Source organism: Hippoglossus hippoglossus, chromosome 13 (genome assembly GCF_009819705.1).
Source record: "Hippoglossus hippoglossus isolate fHipHip1 chromosome 13, fHipHip1.pri, whole genome shotgun sequence".
In the NCBI taxonomy this organism is placed as follows: domain Eukaryota; kingdom Metazoa; phylum Chordata; class Actinopteri; order Pleuronectiformes; family Pleuronectidae; genus Hippoglossus; species Hippoglossus hippoglossus.
Window position 1 is genome coordinate 3312568 of NC_047163.1, and position 22221 is coordinate 3334788.

The following is a 22221-nucleotide window of genomic DNA, read 5'->3' on the forward strand; positions in this document are numbered from 1 at the left end:
GCAACTTATTTCCTTTGTTTCAGTTGTCGTAGTAAAAGTGATACGAGCGGTCATCCTGTTGACAAAAGAGGTTAGAAGTCACCCACCCACTGCACACCATGCACAGAGCCCCCCCCCACAGCCACCCACAACTGGTCTACCCCTCCCTCCGCCCCCCCCCCCTCCCCAATCAGCCTGATTGTGTTTTAAAAAAGTTACGGAGCAGCTTCTTCTCTGGTCGCAGTCTTCGGGATGAGTGGGAAAAAAAGAGAGTTGCGTGTGAGTTTGTCTGGATGAATGTGTGTGTGTGTGTGATCGTATGCTTGCATGAGTGTGTGTTTGTGGTGGGGGACGGTGCATGTACGGCTGACTGTGCAGGCTTTTACTGTTCGTGAGCACAGAGAGGGAGACTTGTTCTCCGATTCAAAGTAAAGACAAACAAAAGTCAGTTACTTGTCAGTTGTTATCAGGCGAATACAGTGAAACGCGGCCCGATTAGCAAGGTGAGTACAGGAGGGGGGTGTAAGTCAAGGAAGGGGGGGTGCAGGTCCGATCACAGATGCATTAGGTCAGCACAAGAGAGCTGGTTCTACTGTTAAAGAAACCCCGATTATCAAAGTTTCCCAAAGTATAGCTTTCTCAGTTCGGTCTTGGGTGGCAGCATCACATTTCTGTGCAAAAAAAAAAAAAAAGAAATAGTAATAATCTTCAATTGGTTATAAAAAATAAAAACACCAAACTCTCTGGAGAGATTCCTGCCGTGCAGACGGGTGATGCTGCCCTCCAGGAAAAAGCCGTGGATCTATAGCTGCAACATCACAGTGTCCAAACCTGGACTTTGAGCAAAACAAACCATTTAGATCTTCATTCAAATAACTAAATCAGACTAAGGAGTTGATTTACTACTGATCTCTCACTCCATATTTAATGTCTAGCTGCATAAATGCTTCATTATAGTTAAGAAACACAGCTAAAAAAGTAATGTTTGGATGTTTGAACATGTTTTTGGACAAATAACTGATGCGATAATATATTTAACTTTTGAAAACTCTTAAGAACTTTAAAGACGCTCGGGGGGGAAGCCTCCCTCTGCTCATATCTCCACATGTTAAAGAAAGCGAAACAAAAACTTTCTTGGGTAAACAGCCAAAACCTCAATATACGTCTATTTATTGAACTGCTGCTGTAACAGATGAAGATTAAATGATGCTGGGAAATCAGGATTGGAAATTGTGATTCCGAAATCAAACAGCGACCCAAACATCAGTGGTTTGTTTTGACCTGGTGTTTTTCATTTTGTTGTCTTTAGCTGCACCATCTCTCTGCACTCAAGTCATGCAATTTTAGAGACTAGAACAAATTCGAGTCCGAAACGCCGAGTGGACTGGTGGGGCGGAGTCCAGCAAAGGCATGCACAGGTCAGTCCACCAGAGCAGGAAGGAGACAAGTGGTGTGAGTGAACGAGGAAAAGCCAGGAAGAGAGAGAAAGAGAAATGTCGTGGCAAAGATCTGATGGTGGTGGGGGGGTGTGCCGAGTGTGATAGAGTGGTGTGGTCACTCGTGTCGGGAGCTGCTTCTCCGCTGACTCCCCTGTGCCCCTTCCCCTGGTCCCCCCATACCATCTCTGTCTGTTGCACCTCAAAGGCTGCCTCCTCCCCTTCCTGTTCTCCCCCTTCGTCCTCCTCACCAATGTGGCAGCTCTGCAGGGAGACGACACAAAGTCAGGGACTGAGGGCGAGGACATTTCATAGTCTCACAAAGATTTGCGTAATAAACAAAGCGTAATGTTTGCACGAAGGGACAGAGAAGGGATGAGATGATCGTCTTACCTTTGCCATAATATCAGCATATGACATATAGAGATGGTCGACGTCAAGTTTTCTGTAACGAGACGACATAAAACACAGGAATCAACGAGTCTCGCCGGAGAACAGGTCACAGGGCTGCGCCGCGGACGGAGCTGCGAGTGGCTCTTACGTCTTTTCCGTCAGAGCCGTGCGGCTGAAATGAAGAATCAGCTGATGAAGGGGGTCGGGCTTTGTCTCTGTCTCCTCCTCCTCTTCCTCCTCTTCCTCCAAGGCTTTCTAATTGTTAGAGATGACATGAATTGGGATAAAAAGCCGAGGGGGCCGTCAAAATCAATTGCACATTGAAATAAAGCAAGGCGGACTCACTGATAAGTCGTCAATCATCTTGTCCTCAAACGAGTAACCCTCGGTCTCTAACCAGTTGCGCTTGTACGCATCCAAAAACATGTTGGTTGCTCTGTGCCTGTGAGACAAGAAGCCGATCGACATAATAAGTGAGGCTCATGTAAACTCTTCAGACTCTATTACATATTGTTTTTGAAGATAAAGAACAAAACGATTACTTGGGGATGTTGTAGAGCGGCGTCATCCTGAAACAGGCCACCACCGCCCTGCGGCGCTGTTTGGACAGCAGCTTGTGCCAAACCATCTTCTTTGACTTGAAGGGATGCTCCGTCTGAAGAAAGGAGAAGATATCAGCACAACAAATCCCTGCTCAGAATATGTCCACAGCTTTTCTCCTAATTACGCTGCGACTACCAGCCCACACCTTGTATTTGTATGTCACTTGTGTTGAGTTGTGTTTGTGTCTACACTCACCACCTCAATGTGGTACAGGACAGCAGACACCTCCTGAACCCTTTTGACCACCTTCTCAGGGTCCTCTGCATCTTCAGCCTTTCCAGACATTTCCTTGTAGAGAGACATCTGCCAGCGCATGGCAGGGTCCTCCACCTGAGACAGAGGGACACATACATGTATGCATAACCCATGTAAAGATATTATCAGGGGAATTTGTGTTTTTAACCTGTAAAACAATTAAAAGATCTACTCACCTTGCCCTGAAGATGCAGGTTGTTGTGCAGGAACTCTCTCACCTCTTCATCTGTGTCTTTCTACAGGTACAAAACCACAAAGATTCACATAATAGACTTATTCATTAATGACAAACAAACAGAATTGACAAGCATTTCACACTCTTAACAAATTCTATTATATATCAATATACTAAAACAATCTATCTGGACCCAGTGTGGTCAATGGGTTGGCCTCGAAACGCATCACAGTACCAGTGAGTATCTGATCTTCGCGAGGTTGATGAGCTCCTGGTCGGCAGGAGAGCACATGTTCAGTCCGATGGGAAGCAACTTCTTCAGAGCTGCGACAATAAGGGAGGTCTGCACCGAGTAGCGATCGCCCCGACGCTTCTTCTTTGTGCGCTCCTGCTCCGAGCCGCCGGACTAGAGGAAGAAAGAGAAGCTCCATTCACAGCCTCACACATCTTTTCAGAAAATATCTTAGGATCCCTAGAGGCTTTTGAGGATCTTCAACAAAGAGGGGGTGAAGAAAAAACTACTTAAAAAGGACATTTTAATGCAATAACATGCTGAGACACTGAATCAACAGCTAAGCAAAAATAACTGCACCTCAGATGACGACAGACCAACAACTACAGTTCCTTGGAAACCTCAACCTGTGGTTTTCCAAGTTTTTATTGCTACAGTCTTCGCACACATCGCAGCCTCACTGTTAGTAGAGCGGTGGCCAGTAGCACAGGGGCACATCCTGTCCAGCATACACAGCAGCACAAGTCTATGGGGTCAGCTCCGTCGCCCTGGAGCTCTTCTCACACACTCCTGTCCTGAGGCGGCCAGGGCTCATTACCGACTGTTGTCTGGCCTCACCGCGCCCACTCTGCCCCCAGTGTGTGTGTGTGTGTGTGTGCGTGTGCGTGTGTGTGTGTGTGTGTGTGTGCGTGTGTGTGTGTGTGTGGGCAGAGAGAGGCGTCGTGATGATCAGTCAACAGAAACTCTCTTCAGTAATGCTCGGCTGATCGCCACGGAGAGGAGGTTTTCCTTATTCCTCTTACAGCGACCACGTTAAAAAAAAGAAAACATCAAACACTGATTAGATACTGAATGATTTTAACAATTTAATGGTGTCAATGAATTAGACATGGAGTCCAGTTAGTAAATATGATGACAGCTGCCTGGTGATGTGGAGCTCGCCTCAGCTACGTGTGCTACAGACGGAACAAGCAGAGCTAAAGGCAGCGGTAAAAAGGATGATGTGACTTTTTTTAGGGTTGTAAAGAGAAGAGTCCCCCCCCCAGCGCAGGAATCTTTACCACGACAGAAAAAATCCAAGCGTCATACGACAACATTTCCAAACCACAGATGGAAACAGTAGCTCCGCGGCTGTATCCGACCGGGACCATCTAAAGGCAAAGTGTTCATCAATCAAACAGAAACAGAGTGATGGCGCTCGGCGAGATGCTCAACCGAGCGCCATGAGTCCTTTCAGGCCACTACAACCTACAGCAAGGACCTTTCATCAAGCCGCTCCGGACCCCTACTCACACACGTACAAACACACATAAAAGCATATAAAGACACATCTCTAATACACACACACACACAAACACACACACTCAGTATTACTCATCGCAGATATGTCCCACTCACACGACACGTTCCTAACAAAAGCTTTTTCAACCAAACCTACGTGACACAATGTTTCCTTCGACCTTCATTACCCTGTTGTTGTGTGTTTGTGTGTGTGTGTGTATGTGTGTGTGTGCATGTGTGTGTGTGTGACTGGGGCCTGTGTGTAAGAGCAGCGGCAGTCGGTGGGAGAGCTTGATGAAACGCCTCCCTAACTCAGGGTGCCATGCGGTCAGCACAGCGCTCGTGCACAAACACAGTCTAACCTCTCCATCTCCGGGCTAGTGGCCCAGCGTCCAACACCGACACAGGATATAAGGAGAGAACACAGTTAGCGACACTCCTACCACTGCCTGAACGCTACGTAATCTGCCACTTACATTGTCCTGGAAAAGGATTTATTATTTATGTAATGGCCTATTACTGTAAAATTCTTAATATCTATAACAATAGTATTACTATTTGCATTATACCTGACATTCTTATCCATAGCAACTTAAGGGAAAGAGAGGAAATTATAAATCAAGAGGGGTTGAATCTTTCCCTGCTGGAAATGGATGGTGTTAGTGAAATATTATTATTGGAGTTTAGTTTCTTAATGAGTTACAGCTCTAGTAAGTGAATAAAAACCTCTTAATAAGTATGAAGCCATGTTTTAACTTGGACGTTTGTGCGCTGGTCCACTCTCACCTTGCTCATCTTGCTCTTACTGTCAGCGGTCAGGAAGGACATGTTGTTGATCTCGTTCATCACCACGAAGTTCTGCTCCTCCCTCTTGAAGTTCTGGAATAAAGAAACACGAGGGAAAATGTAGGAAAACAGCGACGTGAAAATAACAAAAACAGAAAACCAGAGACGAGCCTGGACAGCAGGAAACTCACGTGAGATTTGGACCAGAAGATGAAGACCTCTCCCACCATCCTGAACAGTTCCTCTGCATCTGGATCTGGACACGTCAGCCACCTCGCTCTGCAGACACACACAGCGGTGACAGAAGCTGATTAAGAGTCTGAGCCAAGTTTCAGCTATTGTATCAAGCATTTTACTTTCTGTTTGCAAACACAAAATTAAAATGTAGTATGTATATCCTGAGATGCTGAGAAGGCTTATGACAGATGGGAACGGAATTATCTTTAAACTTTATCTTTATAAAACAAAGACTTTATGTTAACTCCTCATTTCACTGTCATAGCTGGTCGTGCTTGAATAAGTTGGTGTTACCCTAATCATGTGTCCATCGAACTCACTGATTGTAAATCACTCAGAACAGTCACTGCTGTTTTAAAGTTTGAAACCTTTCAGAATCACTACCTGTTGTTGTCCACGTAGCGGATGAGCAGCGGGTACAGAGCGTACAGGTCCCGACACAGCACAGCAAACTCATCCCGGATGGTCCCATTCTCACTGTCCACCTCGATCTTGCCCTCCATCCGCAGCTGATCCTCCTCAGCCACTACTTTCCCTGAACGCTTCTTCAGCTTCTCCATGGTGGGAATGAAGTGAGACTTCAGCATCTCTGGTTTGGCCCTGCTGACGATGGGCTGGGCGAACACTGGACGATAGACAGGAGGCGACAGTCGGTTCAGAGGTTGTAAGAAGGTTCAGAGTCTCCAAATATTAGATACACAGAATGTGAGAATGTCGGACATAACCTGAGAGCCTTCTTCTGTCCTATCGCTCACCTGCCAATCTCTTCATCCAGGAGGCCTCATCGATACCCAGGTTGTTAACCACAATCTTCATAATGCTTCCCAGCAGCTGGTTGAGCTGCTCGGAGGTGACAGAGGTGCAGAGCTGGCCGTCCTGCTCGGGGAAGTTCTCCAGGCCCCTCTCCCACCAGCGGGGGAGATAGTTACACAGCATTGGCAGCGTGATCTCGATCACATGGGGCATTTCTGTGTAGCGAGCGCCGGACTCAGAGAGGTCGTTGATTTCCTTCATCAGGATCTCCAGCCCGGGGATGTCGGTGCACAGCTCCTCCACTTGGCTGGGAAGACCCAGAACTTGAGGAGGGAGAAAAGTGAGTTTTAAATATAAAAAAACGATTCTTATAATGTCACACATGTAAAATAAAATGGTAGAAGATAGTAAAACGCACTGTTTCGCTCTCGGGGCGTCTTAGTGGTGTAAACAGAGAACGTGTTGAACTCATTGAGTTCAGGCTCAAGGAAGGCGACGGGCATTGCAGCTGCTAAATGGGCCAAACACTCGCCAAGAGCTGGTCGCTGCCTTTACAGGAGAAAAACGTCAAATCAAATCCATGTAAAATCAAATACAAATCAATGCACAATCGTTCTTTGAAAGAACTCATTGACTGTTTTCCTGTTAAAAGCTTTGCCTCTGAATTCCTCCGAGGACAGATTGGTCTTTACTCACTTCTCTGCATGTGGAGTCTTCACTGTGCCCAGAGAGTAGATACTGCACATCAAACGATAGCAGGATATCTGCAAGTCGTCCACTGAGGATGAGGAGAAGAGAGGTTGTTGCATTAGCTTTGAGTCGGTCAAAAGATGAAGGAGAGAGAAGCACTTCACTCACTCATGACGTCATCTCCGAACTGGTGCTGGGCGATGTGGTCGAACAGCGACGTGAGGACCGGCAGCAGAGCGTTGGTGGTGTAGTTGATGTTCTGGGACACACCTTTAACCTACAGGAACAAACAGGAAAACACAGGTATAAGTGAAAAATAAAAACGACGGATTAAACACAAAGCTGTGTGGCTGCGTCTCTGACCTGGTTTCTACTGGACACTTTGCCCAGTTTTAGGTTCTCCACCATCTTCTCTATGTCGTCTGCAGCGCTCTCAAAGAACTGACGCAGACCGGCCTTCACGATCTCAGGGCCCGATTTCATCACAGTCCTTAAAAAGGTCAGACACGAGAAAAAGTAAAATAAAAGACGGCTAACGTCAGAATTTTATTTCTATATGTTGTGTCTGCTTTAGGGAGTGACCGGGGGGGGGGGGGGGGGGGGGGGGGGTGATGTGGAAGGACGGTGAGGTACCTGGCGTCCAGCGATCGTGAGAGGATGTGCAGACAGTTCACCACGGCGCCCGCATCCGTTCCTGAAAACAGCACAACAAAGACGTGTTCTTTAAAAAAAAACAAATTACTGAGAAGCAACTTTAAAAAGCAGAAAACCAACAGTTACAGTCGAATGTGTTAGAAGACATGACAAAAAACAAAATCACATGAAAACCATCTACTTTCACAAATCACACAAGATGTATGTTACATAACTGAGGCATCTCAAACAGGTACTTATAGTATAGTTGAACCAGGGGCTATATTTTCTGTAAAAAGACCAATAACACATTTTTCCAGCTTGAAATTGACCAAAGTGCAATATTACAGTTACAGTGGTGCACTTTGACCTTCATACTGGTCAGGCTAAAGGGCACGGACTCAGTGTTACGTGCTTGCCAGTGTCTTGTGACCACAGGATACATAAGAGTGTCTGACTATTCAAAAACACAGGGTGGTGAGAGGGGGACGGAGAATGAAGAGCATGTAGTGCTTCGTATAAGCCAGGCTGAGGACGCATCACGTAAACAACACAATACAAATCTGTAGATACCCGACACCACTGCAGACATTCATGCTCAAATCACTCCCAGTTTGTGAGTAACAATCTGAATTCAAGACCAAAGACACTTTTTAAAAACACCCGATCGCAGAAATACAACAAGGCCAAGCAGAAGCTGAGCTGGAGAGAGAGAGAAGCGTTAGACGTGGAGATTCGGTGACGAGGAGAGAGAGAGAGATGAAATAAATCTGTGATACGACGCTGATTAGTACGTGAATGAGAGGGTGGAAAGGAGGATGAAGATCTGGAGGAAGAAAGAAGGAAACTGAAGAGTAAGACAGATGGAGAGGGACAGAGATGGTGACAGGGCGTAACGCCACCATGCAGGTTCCTTACCAAAAAGAGAAACTCTGTGTCTCACCAAAGCAGCCAACTTACAGAAGATACTGAGGTCAGAGGAGAAAAGAGGAAAAAGGGAGGGAGAGAGAGAGGGGGGGGGGGGGCAGATAACAGGGAAGGAAAGATGTTTGAAGTGACACAGAAAGCAAAAGGGAGGTCACGGGAAATGAAGGATATTTCCACAACAGGAGAGAGATGGAGAGACGTGGAGGAGGGAGAGGACGGACACTGACACATGAGAGTACTGCACTGAGGGAGAGGGACACGGTGAAGTCACACGATTCTTCTGAAATCAACGTTCATTGCACTTACCTCGCAATCATCTCCTTCTCCTTATTGGAGGAGTGGCCTCCACTGCCCAGGACCTTCGCAGGCGTGGAGAGGAAGTACAGGCAGTGGTTCTTGTAGTACTGATTTATCAGCGGTAATAGAATCTGTAATAATAATCCAATAAAAAAAACAAAAAGCATTACTTTGATACGAGTCCCGCACCAGGTCAGGCATCCTCCACAAAGCTGTGTAATGGGTAGAACATATATTTATATAAATGTATAAGTATGGGTAAAGATGGTGGCAGGCAGCAGGTGAGAACTAAAGGACAGAATTGTTTGGAGAAATTTGAATTTAAAATAATAATTTTAACATCTAAATTAGCTCATATGAAGCCTGATCAGCTGCAATAATTTGTTTTATCGCGAGAGCCTATGTCAACACCTTCGACTGGACACGTTGTCTGACAGATCATTTTCCAAGATCACAACTCAACGACCACCAGGAGGACAAAGAGGCCATTTCCCATCTGATGTGTGCAGTACGGAGCTTTGTGGGTGTGTGTGCGAGTGTGGGTTTGCAAAAATGGACCCAAGCAGGTGAGATTCTGTCACAACCCAAGTCCTCTGACTCCCCCAGTGAAGAAAAGGCAAGAATAAAACCCAACAACACATCGGGTATCTCACCTTAGCAAAGAATTTGATCTCCTGTTCATGAGGTGACTTCTCCACTCTACCACTGCTGACCACGGCCTCTGTGAACGAAAAGAAACGTCACCTCTTATTCAAATGGTGCGTTCTGCCACCCTGGAGTACGTTTGACCACGAGAAGCCTTTGTCTTTCTGAAACCACAGTACCGAGATGAGCAATGAACTCCTGCGCGATGTCCATCCACTTCAGAAGCTTCTGGAGGAAACCGTAAGCGAAACGCTTCTCGATGGAGGAAATGTCTTGCTCCATGTCCTTCATGCCCCTGGGATGGAGAGAGGATGGAGAAAAATGAATAAATAAACAGATAATCAGAACTGTGGGCGATATGAATATGAATATGGATACGAATATAAATGTTTTTAGTTCAGTGGATGGTGACGTGAGAGGCCGACCTGCTCTCCTCTCTCACATTTGTAAAAGTGGCCAATCAAGCTGTGAAGTCGGTGTGAATATCAACTTGTCGTTTTCAGAAAGTTATTGAAATGGTTGGACACAAAGTTTGAAGTTCAGAGGAAGCACAAATCCGTCTAAACTGAATCTGAGATGTTGAAATGTCCCACCTACCTCGTCACAGCGTATCCATTGAGCTGGAGGAACTTGAGCATGTCCTGGGCCTTCTCTCTGTCCCGGGCCTTCTCCTTAGCCGTCAGAGTGTCGTACGGAACGAGCAGTGGATGGCTGGCGCCGCCTGACAGGAGCACAAATCGTTTTTCAAAAGCCTGCAGCCTGTCAACATGCACCGGTGTGGAGTAGAGAGAACCTCTCACCTTTGGCCTGCAGCTCTAACTTCTTCTTCCTGCCCCAGGTGTTGTGATAGTTCTCAGCCAGCTGTTCAGACATAGACTGCACAGAGAGGGTGAGAGAATCCATCGGTCACGTTCCTGAATAATGAGCACAGATTAGTGAGAGAAGGACACATACCTGCAACTCCCTGGACAGGGCCATCGCTGTGATGTCTACTGGTTGAGGGTTGTAGCCATGACTGGGATCATAAGTGGCCTGAAGACAGTAAACACAGGGGAACAGTTACTCTCCGTGTGAGGATTGAGGATCTCTGAATGACTCCAGGAGGTTCTCAGAACTCGTAAGCGAGGCAGCAGGATTTCTCAAAAACGAGAATTCCCTCCTCTCTCTTGTACCTGAGCAGTCTGGGAGATCTTGCGTGTGGTGGGCTTCTTCTCCGCCTCTGCCTCGCCATCCCAAGCTTTCTCCAGGGTCCACTCCCAGGCCAGCATGGCTTTGACGGATTCTTTGATGGGCCAACGATAGATCTCCTTGTCCTGAGAAACGGAGAGAAAGGGATTTAAAGGTTAACAATACATTCAGGCTGAATAAAAATGAAAAAATAAAAATAAAAAGAGCTTAGTTACAGTTTACAGTGTGCAATTATAGCTCTGTTTAAGGGGATGAGTGATAATGACCTTTTCAGAGAAGGTTTTGTACGGCCGGAGCATCGGGTGAGTCTTGGCGTTGTCATCTAACAACTCTCCATAGGTCCAGTTGTTCTGAATCTGAAAAATTGATTTAACAATTGAGACAATCATCAAACAACGCTGACGATATCAAATCAGAAAAAAAAACATGGACGTCGTTTACAATTTGTAAAACTGACCTTTTCAAAGGCCCATTTGTCGTGAGTGTGCTCCGCATACTTGTTGACGAAGGTATCCAGCCTCTCGGGGATGATGGTGCTGTGGAGACATTTTCTCCCAGTTAACACTGCAAACTGGTAAACATACAAAGTGCAACTTCGGCTGCCGGGGGGTCTCTCCCTCAAAGCAATCACACAAGACCAGGTTGCAATGAAAAGGCGACGAAAGTCAAATAAAACTGAATAAATCTGGGGATTTCTATTGGTTTGAACATTGTTGGAAACATTTTTAGATAATGTAAATACACAAATCAACAAAATATATAAGGTCCAGTTATGTTTAGACACTTTAGAATTGTGACATATTATAACTTATACTTTAAATATCTTTATCAGCTTGTGGTAACGTTAAAAGATAAAAAATAATTATTCTCTACAAGTGCTTAGGACACTAAAGCCTATCTGTATCTAAACTGACAATATTTCACTATTAACTGTTAAATAAATTAGTTTTCATAATAAAAACAATCTTCAAAAAGCATTAATTATGGTATATTGTGCATTAAAGACTATTATAATGAGGTTTCTCGTTGTGTTTCTGTATGTTCCTGTTGTACTGGACTGATACTGGACCATGATCTCACTTGGTGGTCTCCACTGGTTTGGGATCAAAGTTGCCCTCAGCGTCCACAGAGGCCTTTTTCTCCACGTGAGAGGAGTAGGTGGCGTCCACGTAGTCGGGGGGGATGGCTCCAGCTATCGCACAGAGGCAGGGCATGGCGATCTTGAACAGCTCGGCGTCATATTTCTAGAGTCAGAAAACATCGGAGGAGTCGCTTTAACAAACGGCCTGAGCTTCAACCGGGTGACGCTCCGAAGGTCTCGTCACTCACCTTGTGTGCCAGAGATTCAAAGATTCCCCAGAAGAGTTTACGAGAGAGATGCAGCTCTTCCTCCGAGGTCACCCCGAAATTAGCCCATCCGTTAGGCAAGCAGTAATACTTCCAACAGCGCTCATAGTGATTGGTCAGCAGCTGAAATGACAAAAGGACAGAAGTGAGTAATTAAATCAGAATATACTGCAACTTAATGGTAAATACAACAATCAATTTTGGGGCATAATCTCACCTCTACTACCCATAATATGCCATAATATTTAAACTGATAGCAGCATGTGACATTTATTTTTACTGTTGACATACTTATCTATTCTGTTTCATTTTCTTTTACTGTAAAATGTAGGAAATATCAAACAAATAGAAGCAAACCTTGAGAGGCATCTTGGCATATTCATTGAGGATGGGCACGTCAAACACCAGCCGTCTGAGCAGATGCTGCAGCATGGAGGGCCGGAGGTACCTGTGAGTGAGAAATTATAAAACTGTTTTGTTTTCTGTGTCTCTCACGCGATTCTCGTTTGATCTTTCTCGTGACAAAGAGATAAGATGTAGGAGGAGATTGGTTTGGTCACTGACTTGCAGAGCGACATGAGGCACTCCTCGATGACGTCCCTCTGAGCCTTGGTCAGGGCTCGGCCACGAGACAGACGGTAGATGGTGTGGAGCATGGAGTCGATCATGATGGCCCGGTGGTCCGTCCCGGCAAACAACGGGGCGCACTTGGTGAGCAGGGGCAGAACCGCCGAACAGAGGTAGCGGTTCAGCGCCAAGGCCATTTCGGTTGTACTGAATGCCAACTACATCCAGAGAAGAAGACAGACAAACTGTTACACTAATTGCAGGAGATGACAGAAGTCTGTTTTACTTGACGTCTGTGTCGTTCCCTGCTCACCGTGTCCAGAGAAGCTGCCGCTCTCATGTCCGGCAGGAAGCCAACCTCCAGAACGTGAAGCAAGAACTCCTGGTTATCGATGCCGTACACTCTGTCGAGGAACAGCACCATGGACGCCTTGTGGTCAGGCACAAAGCTGGCGGACATCTTGGGCTCAATAATCTGTCCATCTGTGGTTTGGACAGACAAAATTAAATATGCAGGAGAATGCCGAAACATTTTCAGATGTTCATACATGATCTCAACGTTGTATCTAACCTTTGCCATAGGCAGGAATCTGCACAGCCAAGCTGATGACTCCCACCAGATCCTCTATGGGCACCAGAGATCTCAGGATGGCCCTGATTCTTAGAGCTTCACCCTTTCCTGCTTGGATCAGCTGCAGATATAAACATTTACGACATACTGTAAACTCACCCCTGCTCATCAGCAACCTCCGTGACCTCTGCTGCTGGAGGCTCCAGAGAAATTAATGGTGTGAAAAAGCCATATTCCACTCACATGCATCTCGGGGGCGCAGCGGCCAAGCAGATCAATAAGGGCCGAGTAGAAGGACATGATGGCGTTTCCCAGATGCAAGCGGTTCTCCTCATGCTGCTCCTCACCACCGAACCTGCCAATCAAGAAAACATCTTTTACACTTCCTGTGAGCTCCCAGAAACGTGGACATGGACAGTTCACAGTGGGTGTGATGTGTCAAACCTTCTCCACCGTCACTTACATGAAGCGTCTGTCTTTCTTGACAGTCGGTCCGTCCCTTGCTGGATCCTCTGAGATCTTGATGGCCTCCTCCATGGCGGCCAGCAGACCGTTGCCCCCCTCTCCTCTCAGGGCCGGGCCGAAGCACTCGGGGCGACGGATAAGCAGACGCACCACAACGTTGGCGTTCTCCTCCACGCTCTCTCCTGCGAGGAGTGCAAATGTTAGAAAACGTTGCTCACAGGTCGTTACTAATGAAGCTCATTTGAAGCCGGGGCTGACCATTGACAAAGACAGCAAAGCGGAGGAAATCCAGGTATCGCTCTCCTCCACCGGGGTTCCAGCCAATGTCCGGGTATCCCTTAGACAGGAGCATTGGACACATCTGCAGTCCGCAGCCCGCCAAGTATGTCACCACCTACATCACCAGCAGAGGTTAGAAGATAAAGAGTTAACTCGACTCGCTCGTGGCTTTTTTCTGTCTTGACATTTGAAATGTTCACAAACCATTTCCAGGTCCTGCTCTTGCAAAGCCAAGGCCAGCTCGTTGTTGTCGATGCAGGAAGCAGCAGCCACATCCAGAGGTGTGGACCCGCGCATACCTGCACATGGAAAATAAACAAAATGGGGTTTTCTGGGGTTTTCATGCTGTGAGGGAAAAAATAAATATACAGAATGAAGATATTTGGCTGATACTGACCCAGGCCAATGCCGCTGTTCTGTAGAAGGTAGCTGAGATGGTCGAACATGGAGCGCTGGTTCTGTCGGCTGATACGACAGAAGTAACACAGGAACCGACAGCAGTTCGTCACCATTTGAGGGAATCGAATCTCCTGGAGAGGAAAAAGTAAACACACGTACATTAGTACTGTGCACTGGTGAAGACTTAACAATTAAGTCAATTGGAGTGATTGGACTGAATAAACTAAACAAACAGAATCCTGTGAGTCACCTTCGAGTCTCCTCCTCCTCCCAACACGTTGACCATCACCTCCATGACGGTCTCGTGCATCCCGAGAGCTCTCATCAGATTAGGGTGCTGGTAGAACACCTTGTTGTTCATGATGTTCCTGGAAATGTGTTTCAGAAAACATTAGACAACAATTACAGAATAACTAAAATGAGCATAATAATAATAAATCTATAATTGACAGGATAATAGAATATCAACATCACATCCCTCGTGTATTTTTTTTTTACAGCGTGCACAGCTCCACCCACACACTGACCCGATGCTCTGGATCATGAGCCGCTCTTCCTCTGGTCCCATCTGGACGATGAGCAGCGAGCGAATCTGCCCCAAACACTCCAGCAGATCCATGGTGTCCTGGACAGACACGGCGTTGATGGCGTAGGCTTTGGGCAGCGCTCGGATCAGCTCGCCCAGGCCGTCGTACTGCCGGTGGAGCAGACTGAACATCAGACGCACCAGCTCCGGGTTCTGGATGAACGACTCCTGGGCCCAGTGGATCATGGTGTGGGAGATCAGTTCCTGGAGGGTGCCTTGGTAAAGCACAAAAAAAGAGTTTCATCAATTATATCAATCTTTAAATTTATAAAGGATCAGTTTTGCATATGTTTTAGACAGAAGCATCTGTTTTATAAGCTCTGTACAGTCAGAGAATATCTTTTTTTTATGAATATTGCAGCTTTACATTTGACTCATTCTTCAAAATCAGTTCACTTATTATTTTATGCTGGATAAAGAATACTTATATCTGTAACATGGAATGTGCATGCTTGACAAATCAAGTTCACAGATAAATTGGTTGTTAATCTCACCAGGTTTTGAATCCTCATCAGCCTCTGGCTGTTCCTCCTCCTTCTTCTTGCGCAGGCTCCTGATCTTGTCCACCAGACTGAGGAGTCGGCCACTCAGTGATGTGTCCACCTCCTCCTCTTCTGCCTCCTCCTCAATATGTATTCCTATATGTGTGCAATGTGAACACTGCCTTAAAATCCCAAATGTAAAATAAAACTTGAATATTCACATCTGTATATTATAAAAATCCACCAGATCCATAAAGAATGTCTCACCGCAGTGAAGCAGGAGGTCGTTGTGGAACTCTCCCAAAGTGTCTCGCACCTCCTCCGGTACTGGACATTCCTCAATCTCTGGACCGTGTTTAAAGTTGGTCAGCAAAAGAACCTTGATGAGGAGGAACACAGCAGGATTTACACAAAGCGTTTTCTCCATGATAAATGTGAGATATCCCAAAAACTGTTCCTCTGTCCTTATCAATTCAGTTCTCACTTTCAAAAGACATGAGGGTTGACATAATTGCTAATTCTGAAGAGGGTTACTAGTAAAAAATGAGTATAATTCTGACCTGGTCTTGTGGGGGAGAGCGGAATTCGCGGGTCCTGCGTGCGGTCTCAGCAGCCGACATGGTGAAGGCTCTCATCAGCAGGTTATAACGAATACGCTGGTTTCCCTGGACATCTTGGACGAACTGGTCTGAATACGCCACAATGGCTTCAACTCTGTGTCGCAGCTCGCAGTCGCAGAAGTACTGCAGCAGTGTGCACATCTGAGAAAAGACAGAAACACGAGTTTAAAATATATAGTTTGATATTTAAGGATGTGAATTCTGTAAAGTAAATATCAAATTAAACTGTATAAATGGAGAGTGACCTGCAGTTTGACGGACTCTGGCAGCTTCATCTGTAGTAATCCTTCATCCAGACCCTCCTCTTCTTCTTTTGCTTCTGCCTCCACTGCCTCCGCCTCCTTCTCCTCCTCTGCCTTCTCTCCATCAACTTTTTGTACTAAGGCCTTGCCCTCCTTCTCGCCCTCTTCTCCTTCCTCTGCGCCCTCATGTTCAGTTTTCTCTTCGTCTTTCAGCTCCTCGTCCTCCTCGCCGACCCCTTCGTCCTCGAGTTCAGCCTCTTCATCCACATCCTCCTCCTTTGCCTTCTCACCTTCTCCTCCATCAGCTCCACCCTCCTCAGCTTTCTCTCCCTCCTCCTCCCCCTCTTCCTTTCCCCTGAAAACATTGGGGTCGATCATCTTGAGGATGTGCTTGGTGTCCTCGTCGTTGAAGATGCCCATAATGAGCAGCGTACTAATCAGTTTCAGGATGGGGACGAAGTGAAACTCCACACTGCCTCCTACTGGATCGCGCATGGCCTGGCTACCATCAAGCACAGCTTCTGTTAACATGCTAATCGCCCTGGTCTTCAGGTCCTGTGGAGGAAAGATCAAAATAAGTGAAAGGTATCGGAAATGTTAAAGCATTTTGCACAAAAGCAGTGTTTTTTGTCCTGATTCTTACTTGTAGAGGTAAGACAGGACTGAGCGTGTACAGATCAGGGTCCGTGCCGACAAAGTTGATGGACGAGAAATGCAGCTTGGGCCGTAAGCAGGTGGTGAGGCCGACACCGGGGAGGGAGTAGGCCTTCTTCGTGTCAGGATAGAGATGGATGCTGAGAGTCTCTTTCGACATGGGGACGATGAACTCCCTGTTGGTGCCCAGTCGAGCCCGTTTGGCCGACTCCAGGTGGATGCTGATGAGCAGGTCGTAGTAGCCGCTGCGGAGAGGTCCGGGCAGGTAGGTGTTCTCGAGGGCGTAGAAAAGCTGGGATTCATCCACATGGCTGCACAGGGCATGAGCCACTCGGTTGTTGCCAAGAGCACACACGGCGCAGTAGAGCATGAGGGTGTGGTAGTGGAACTTCATGAGATCCTGACGCTCCGACAGCTCCAGGATGTCAATACACCTGAAAAAAAACCCATCAATACTGATTAGAACCACAGGAAAAAGGTTGGTAACCAATTACAAACTGCCTGCAGAGACGACTGTGTCTCACCGGTTCTCCTCTGGGATGTGCAGGGCCATCATGATGAGAGGTTCAGTGCACTCCACCATCCAGCCCAGCCTCTCGCTCACTTTGCCCACCTCCGGGTTCAGGAAGTGATTGGGCATACGGCTCCAGATAACCGGGGTCAGCATCTGCACGTCCAGCCTGGGCGGACACTGGGGGACGGGATTGTTACGCTCGCTACGGAACATTGCTGCCGAGATGGGCATGATGTTCTGATGTGGGAGAGAGAGAGAGGAGAAGAGGAGGAGAGGCTTAGACAATCAATCAGAAAGTGGGCAACTGGTTTTGGAAAAAGGGAGCAAGCAGATGAGTGGTTGACCCGTTCACACAGATTTGGAAAGAGGACATAAGACAATGGCAGTAATTGGTGAAGAAGCAAAGGAAGTTTCTGACCTTGAGTTTGCCGAGCTCCAGCTGCACCATGTTCTGATTGGACGGCTGAACTAAGACGGCAGGGAACAGCTTGGTGTTGGGCTCCACCTGAAATAAAATACTTCTGGCGTTAGAGCTCCACGATAACAGGATGTACCTCATTCACACTCATTTAAAGACACAAATATACACACACACCCTAAACTGTGAAGACTAGACTCACCTGGTAGAAGGTGTTTATCTCCTTTCCATTGGCTGTAAAGGTCATGAGACCCGTTGCCAGGTCAACCAGACAGCCGACCACCATGTCCTCCTGACTGAAGCGGGTCTGCTGGTTACTGACAAGGTCTCCTCCCCAAACCATGTAACAGTTACTGTGTTTCATACTGCAAAGAAACAGCAAACACACTGTTAACACTCATCATCTTTTTTAATATGGCAGATTTAACATCGTGCAGTTGATCCAAAGTGTTTTACATCACGGAGACACTGGGAAATAACACAAGACAATGGATAGCGCAGCATAATGGAAATCTACAAATGGGGAAAACAGGGGGACCAAGTATTAAACCCTGAGGGACACCATGGGAAATATAAACATGATCAAGCTACTTATATCGTCCCTGTAATCTGTATAGGCAGCTCTCAGGAACAACGGTATCAGCAGCAGTAAATTAAAAAGACAAACCTGTCGTGTATGTTGCCTCTGTCGTCTCCCACGGTAACCGTGACACTGCGCACTTTGGAGAGGTCAAAGGTTGGATCATACTGGTGGTAGTCGGGAGTGACCCAGCCCACCCACACACCAGTGGGCTCCTGCCCGGCGAAAATCCTCACAGAATAGTAATACTGAAAACAGAAAGGATGAAATTACTTCTATGATAAGAAAATATCAGTGTGAAAAATCCAGAGGTAGCAATATTGGATCATCTACAGATAATATAATGACTTCAAAAGTATGATGCAAAGTGTTAGCAGAGGATGAAGCTCACAGTGGTGGTGCTGAGGATGATCTCAGGGTCGTCTCTGTCATCAGGGACCACGTCCTCCACCAAACGTGGCACCGCTGGAGGTGGAGGAGGGGCGAGAGGTGTCATGGCCGCCTTCTTAGCCTTGGAGAAAAATCTAATTTGCACAGGAAGAAGAGGAATTACTTACATAACCATGTGCACATTCTACCCTCTTGGCTTGTTCCTCTCCACTGGAGACAAAACATGTCACACTTACCCCATTTTCTTTCCTTTTTCTGACATTGAGTCCTTCTCATTTTCCAAAGAGAGTTCCTTGGCTACAGACGGCTCCTTCTTGTCCTCCTCCTGCTCCTTGCGGCTGGCGGACTTCTTCAAAACTTCAAACTCTGAGTCGGGCTCAATCACCACCACCTCCTCCTCTGGGATGGTGAGCAGACGGGTGAGAGGGGTGGTTCCTGCTGGGACCTTGAAGGTCTCGTGGAACTGGACGGGCATGCTGAGTCTGAGGAACATCATGTCCGTGTTGGCGTTCTGTGAGCCAAAGGTCTTGTGTGTCAGCTTCAGACAGGGGGCGCTGTCCACAGTTCCATCCACACGTGAGACCTGAGAGACAACACGTTTAAAGACATTAATGATCCAGTTTTAAAGCTCTAGCTTCATCGAACATTCAAAGGGACACGGATCAGTTACCTCAATGTGGTTGTGATCGGTGGGCAAAGGCACAAACTGGGGCAAACTTTTACTGAACCACATGGTGATGTCTCGCTTCATGTTGATGGCAAAAGGTTCGAATCCTTCCTGCAGGCCGCAGATGGCGAAGTAGCGCAGGCTGCTGACGTTTTGACCAAGATTAATCCTCCCGACCTGAGACAAGCCCAGAGCGCACACCGGGATAAAACCTGACGGGGAAAAAAGTCACAGAAACGTAGTTGGTAATCATTTTTCCAAATTCCTGTTAAGTTGTCCTGCTTCTTTTAAACAGTGTTACGCCGTGCAACACTTCTTTTACTTTACTGCTGCTAATGCTGAACAAATAAGGACAACTGGCCGTAAATTCTCACCTTCTCCAATTTCAATATCTTTGAAAGCCATGTCAGAGCCCGAGTCACTGATCAGCATTTCTCCGTTGAGCGTGAACATGATGTTCATCTCGACGAGGTCAATCATACAACCCACTACGTCACCCGACAGCCACTGGCGACCAAATGGGTCGTTCCCAACATGCCATCTTTGAGCCTGGAAGAGATTTCATCAATAAATACAGGAAATGGTCCATAAAATAAGAGAGATAATCTAAGACATGAATGTTGGGCTATATATCTTACCTGACTACAAAGTTATTTGGAAAGAAATCTACGCAACTAAAAAACTAAATTGACATTAATACGCAATTGATTAATGATGAACCTCAAAGATGGGGACTCACCTTATTGCCATTAAAGACGTAGGCCAGTTCATCTGCTCCCAGTTCAGTGTCGGAGCGGACATTCGGACGTGCCCACCCCACTCTCATCTCCCCCGTGGTCACTGCCTCGAACTCAAAGTACCACTTCCCCTGGGTGACAGCGTACGACCTCTCTGCCCTGAAGATGCGTACCTTGTCCCCACGGGTGTTCTCCAGGCCGTGGCCAGCTGCAGGGAAAGAGGGGAGAAGTGCCAAAAGAATAAGAAATTTGAAATGACATGATATTCAATATTTAACACATGTTGGCACGAAGCAAGCTGACGTACTGCTCTCCTGATCTGGAGGTTCAATGTTGTAGCCGTAGCCAATGAGGGTGCGGACAGCGTTGTTAACACTGTCTCGGTTGGTTTTCTTAGTTCTCTCGTCCAGCAGGTTGTAAGGCACCAGACGAGGGTTTCGCTTGTTCAAGATGTCCTGAGGAGTGAGACAGAATATAACTTTATTTAAAATTAAGAAAATAAATACTCAAAGGGTGGAACTATTTGGAAGAATGATTACTTTAAGCATTGGAATGGCAGATTACACATCTGTTTCTAATGGTCTTAAGATGAATTCAACACCAGATATCAAATGGTTACCTGCACAATACTGTAGGTCCATCCCTGTCGTACCCGATCCCTTGCCCAAACATTATGACCATTTTCTGCCAGTTTCTCCACAAGCTGGTTCTGATTTGGGGTCAGTTTGACATGGTTGAGGTCAAGGGGGGCAGGCTTGTATCCATTGGTCATCACATAGCTGGAGAAGAGAGATAAAGATATTTAGATGGACATAAAAGATAAAGAAAACAGTTCATACAGTGAAAAGATATCTGTCGTCCTACGTCTTGGGAAGTTTGATCTTCTTAAGATTCTCCTCTGCTTTCTCGTCACCCATTCCGACGTGACAACCCAGCGCCAGGAGAGTCCTGTGGGATGAGAAGGAAATAGGAATCACCACCAAAGTTCCTCCTCTGAGCCTCAGATCTTCTCTAAACAACCTTGGTACCGACTCACTTCAGAGTCTCTCCCGACATCTGCAGGTTGTAGTTCCTCTCTGGTTCAGGAAGACTCTGGAAGTCCACCAGACACGGATGGAGTTTCTTATTGTCATCCCTGAACTGTGGAGGAAGTTGACAGTGGATTAATCAACTCGTATAAAAGACTCAGCAATTAATTGATTCTCTTCTACACATGCTATCAGACCAGATAACCTAGATGGACAATCACCATAGAGCCTGGGGACATATTGGTAGGACGCAATTCTTAAAAATAGACTTTTAAAAATCTCTACCATGTCTCTCAGGGCTCTTGTTTTGTTGTGTTGTTGTAAATAAATGTGTGTTCTATGTGACACCCATACTAATACAATTTAAACACCAAATAAAAAACTCTCTATATTGACATCAAGATTTATTTCATCCTAAAAAGGGGCTGAGTTTTGTTTTTCTTAAGTCTCTGCTACACTAAGATGTTTGAAATGGGCAAAGTGTCCTCATCAGGTAAATAGTGTTGTAAATAGTAGTAGCTGCAGACATTAATTAGTGAGGATATATAAGAATGATAAGTTATATACTTTGCACTTTAACAATAAAATACACCCTTATTTTATTACCTTATTAATAGATTTAGATTTTACTTTACTCCAAATCATGTGAATGTGAGTTTGTCTGTTTTGTGTTGCTGACTCTGTACTCACACTCCCATACGTCCAGCCCTGCTCGATACGAGTCACAGCCCAGAGCTCGTGAATATTCTCTGCCAGCTTCTCTCTGATTCGCTCCAAGTGAGGCGGCAACACAATCTGCACACAGCCGGGGAAAGTCAGCAAACTCACACAGAGCAAACTTTACAAACACATCCAAAGTCTGAGTTGAGGTGTTGTGGCTTCCTACCTGAACGGTGTCCACGGGGCAGGGGGTGAAGGAGGTGTGGGTGAGCGACAGGGAGGGACCCAGCAGGTTGCGCACGCCGTTGAAGTCGTGCTTGTACTCCTTCATGGGTTCGATGCGCATCCGCTCTCTGGGCAGCAGAGCCTCATAGCACGGGGCGTAGCCAGGGGGGGGCATGAACTTGAAGTCTCCATGACGACCGCCGAGGAGGAACCGAGCCCTGCGGGGACAGAACCAGAGTCAGTCGTCTTCTTTATCTATTTGAGAGCGAGGTCGTTATAA

General features: G+C 46.5%; 1 protein-coding gene across 12 annotated transcripts in view; it reads right to left on the reverse strand.

The window, feature by feature from the left end:
- The window catches only part of ryr1b (ryanodine receptor 1b (skeletal)), a 61734-nt gene that overhangs the window by 15543 nt on the left and 23970 nt on the right, over nucleotides 1-22221 (reverse strand). For 5 of the 12 annotated variants that reach the window (XM_034603459.1, XM_034603453.1, XM_034603456.1 and 2 more), the window contains 61 exons: nucleotides 21943-22159; nucleotides 21747-21851; nucleotides 21065-21168; nucleotides 20893-20976; nucleotides 20648-20807; nucleotides 20336-20483; nucleotides 20031-20236; nucleotides 19666-19840; nucleotides 19295-19503; nucleotides 18861-19207; nucleotides 18626-18758; nucleotides 18322-18482; nucleotides 17857-18019; nucleotides 17655-17741; nucleotides 17247-17473; nucleotides 16712-17156; nucleotides 16072-16623; nucleotides 15767-15967; nucleotides 15474-15585; nucleotides 15219-15362; nucleotides 14666-14939; nucleotides 14389-14506; nucleotides 14137-14269; nucleotides 13944-14038; nucleotides 13719-13854; nucleotides 13459-13642; nucleotides 13239-13350; nucleotides 12996-13116; nucleotides 12738-12907; nucleotides 12422-12642; nucleotides 12215-12305; nucleotides 11840-11980; nucleotides 11591-11754; nucleotides 10968-11046; nucleotides 10777-10866; nucleotides 10495-10635; nucleotides 10277-10354; nucleotides 10123-10198; nucleotides 9920-10043; nucleotides 9502-9617; nucleotides 9331-9398; nucleotides 8687-8808; nucleotides 8372-8421; nucleotides 7454-7514; nucleotides 7184-7310; nucleotides 6989-7097; nucleotides 6827-6908; nucleotides 6549-6679; nucleotides 6133-6453; nucleotides 5762-6002; nucleotides 5332-5419; nucleotides 5141-5233; nucleotides 4717-4731; nucleotides 3077-3247; nucleotides 2843-2902; nucleotides 2607-2741; nucleotides 2351-2463; nucleotides 2154-2250; nucleotides 1957-2063; nucleotides 1809-1860; nucleotides 1599-1679 (listed from right to left, as the gene is read on the reverse strand). In XM_034603459.1, coding sequence (XP_034459350.1) covers nucleotides 1599-1679; nucleotides 1809-1860; nucleotides 1957-2063; nucleotides 2154-2250; nucleotides 2351-2463; nucleotides 2607-2741; nucleotides 2843-2902; nucleotides 3077-3247; nucleotides 4717-4731; nucleotides 5141-5233; nucleotides 5332-5419; nucleotides 5762-6002; nucleotides 6133-6453; nucleotides 6549-6679; nucleotides 6827-6908; nucleotides 6989-7097; nucleotides 7184-7310; nucleotides 7454-7514; nucleotides 8372-8421; nucleotides 8687-8808; nucleotides 9331-9398; nucleotides 9502-9617; nucleotides 9920-10043; nucleotides 10123-10198; nucleotides 10277-10354; nucleotides 10495-10635; nucleotides 10777-10866; nucleotides 10968-11046; nucleotides 11591-11754; nucleotides 11840-11980; nucleotides 12215-12305; nucleotides 12422-12642; nucleotides 12738-12907; nucleotides 12996-13116; nucleotides 13239-13350; nucleotides 13459-13642; nucleotides 13719-13854; nucleotides 13944-14038; nucleotides 14137-14269; nucleotides 14389-14506; nucleotides 14666-14939; nucleotides 15219-15362; nucleotides 15474-15585; nucleotides 15767-15967; nucleotides 16072-16623; nucleotides 16712-17156; nucleotides 17247-17473; nucleotides 17655-17741; nucleotides 17857-18019; nucleotides 18322-18482; nucleotides 18626-18758; nucleotides 18861-19207; nucleotides 19295-19503; nucleotides 19666-19840; nucleotides 20031-20236; nucleotides 20336-20483; nucleotides 20648-20807; nucleotides 20893-20976; nucleotides 21065-21168; nucleotides 21747-21851; nucleotides 21943-22159 — 8968 coding nt within the window. The remainder of the gene's footprint in view (nucleotides 1-1598; nucleotides 1680-1808; nucleotides 1861-1956; nucleotides 2064-2153; nucleotides 2251-2350; nucleotides 2464-2606; nucleotides 2742-2842; nucleotides 2903-3076; nucleotides 3248-4716; nucleotides 4732-5140; nucleotides 5234-5331; nucleotides 5420-5761; nucleotides 6003-6132; nucleotides 6454-6548; nucleotides 6680-6826; nucleotides 6909-6988; nucleotides 7098-7183; nucleotides 7311-7453; nucleotides 7515-8371; nucleotides 8422-8686; nucleotides 8809-9330; nucleotides 9399-9501; nucleotides 9618-9919; nucleotides 10044-10122; nucleotides 10199-10276; nucleotides 10355-10494; nucleotides 10636-10776; nucleotides 10867-10967; nucleotides 11047-11590; nucleotides 11755-11839; nucleotides 11981-12214; nucleotides 12306-12421; nucleotides 12643-12737; nucleotides 12908-12995; nucleotides 13117-13238; nucleotides 13351-13458; nucleotides 13643-13718; nucleotides 13855-13943; nucleotides 14039-14136; nucleotides 14270-14388; nucleotides 14507-14665; nucleotides 14940-15218; nucleotides 15363-15473; nucleotides 15586-15766; nucleotides 15968-16071; nucleotides 16624-16711; nucleotides 17157-17246; nucleotides 17474-17654; nucleotides 17742-17856; nucleotides 18020-18321; nucleotides 18483-18625; nucleotides 18759-18860; nucleotides 19208-19294; nucleotides 19504-19665; nucleotides 19841-20030; nucleotides 20237-20335; nucleotides 20484-20647; nucleotides 20808-20892; nucleotides 20977-21064; nucleotides 21169-21746; nucleotides 21852-21942; nucleotides 22160-22221) is intronic. The other 7 variants (XM_034603460.1, XM_034603457.1, XM_034603455.1 and 4 more) reach the window with 2 other exon arrangements.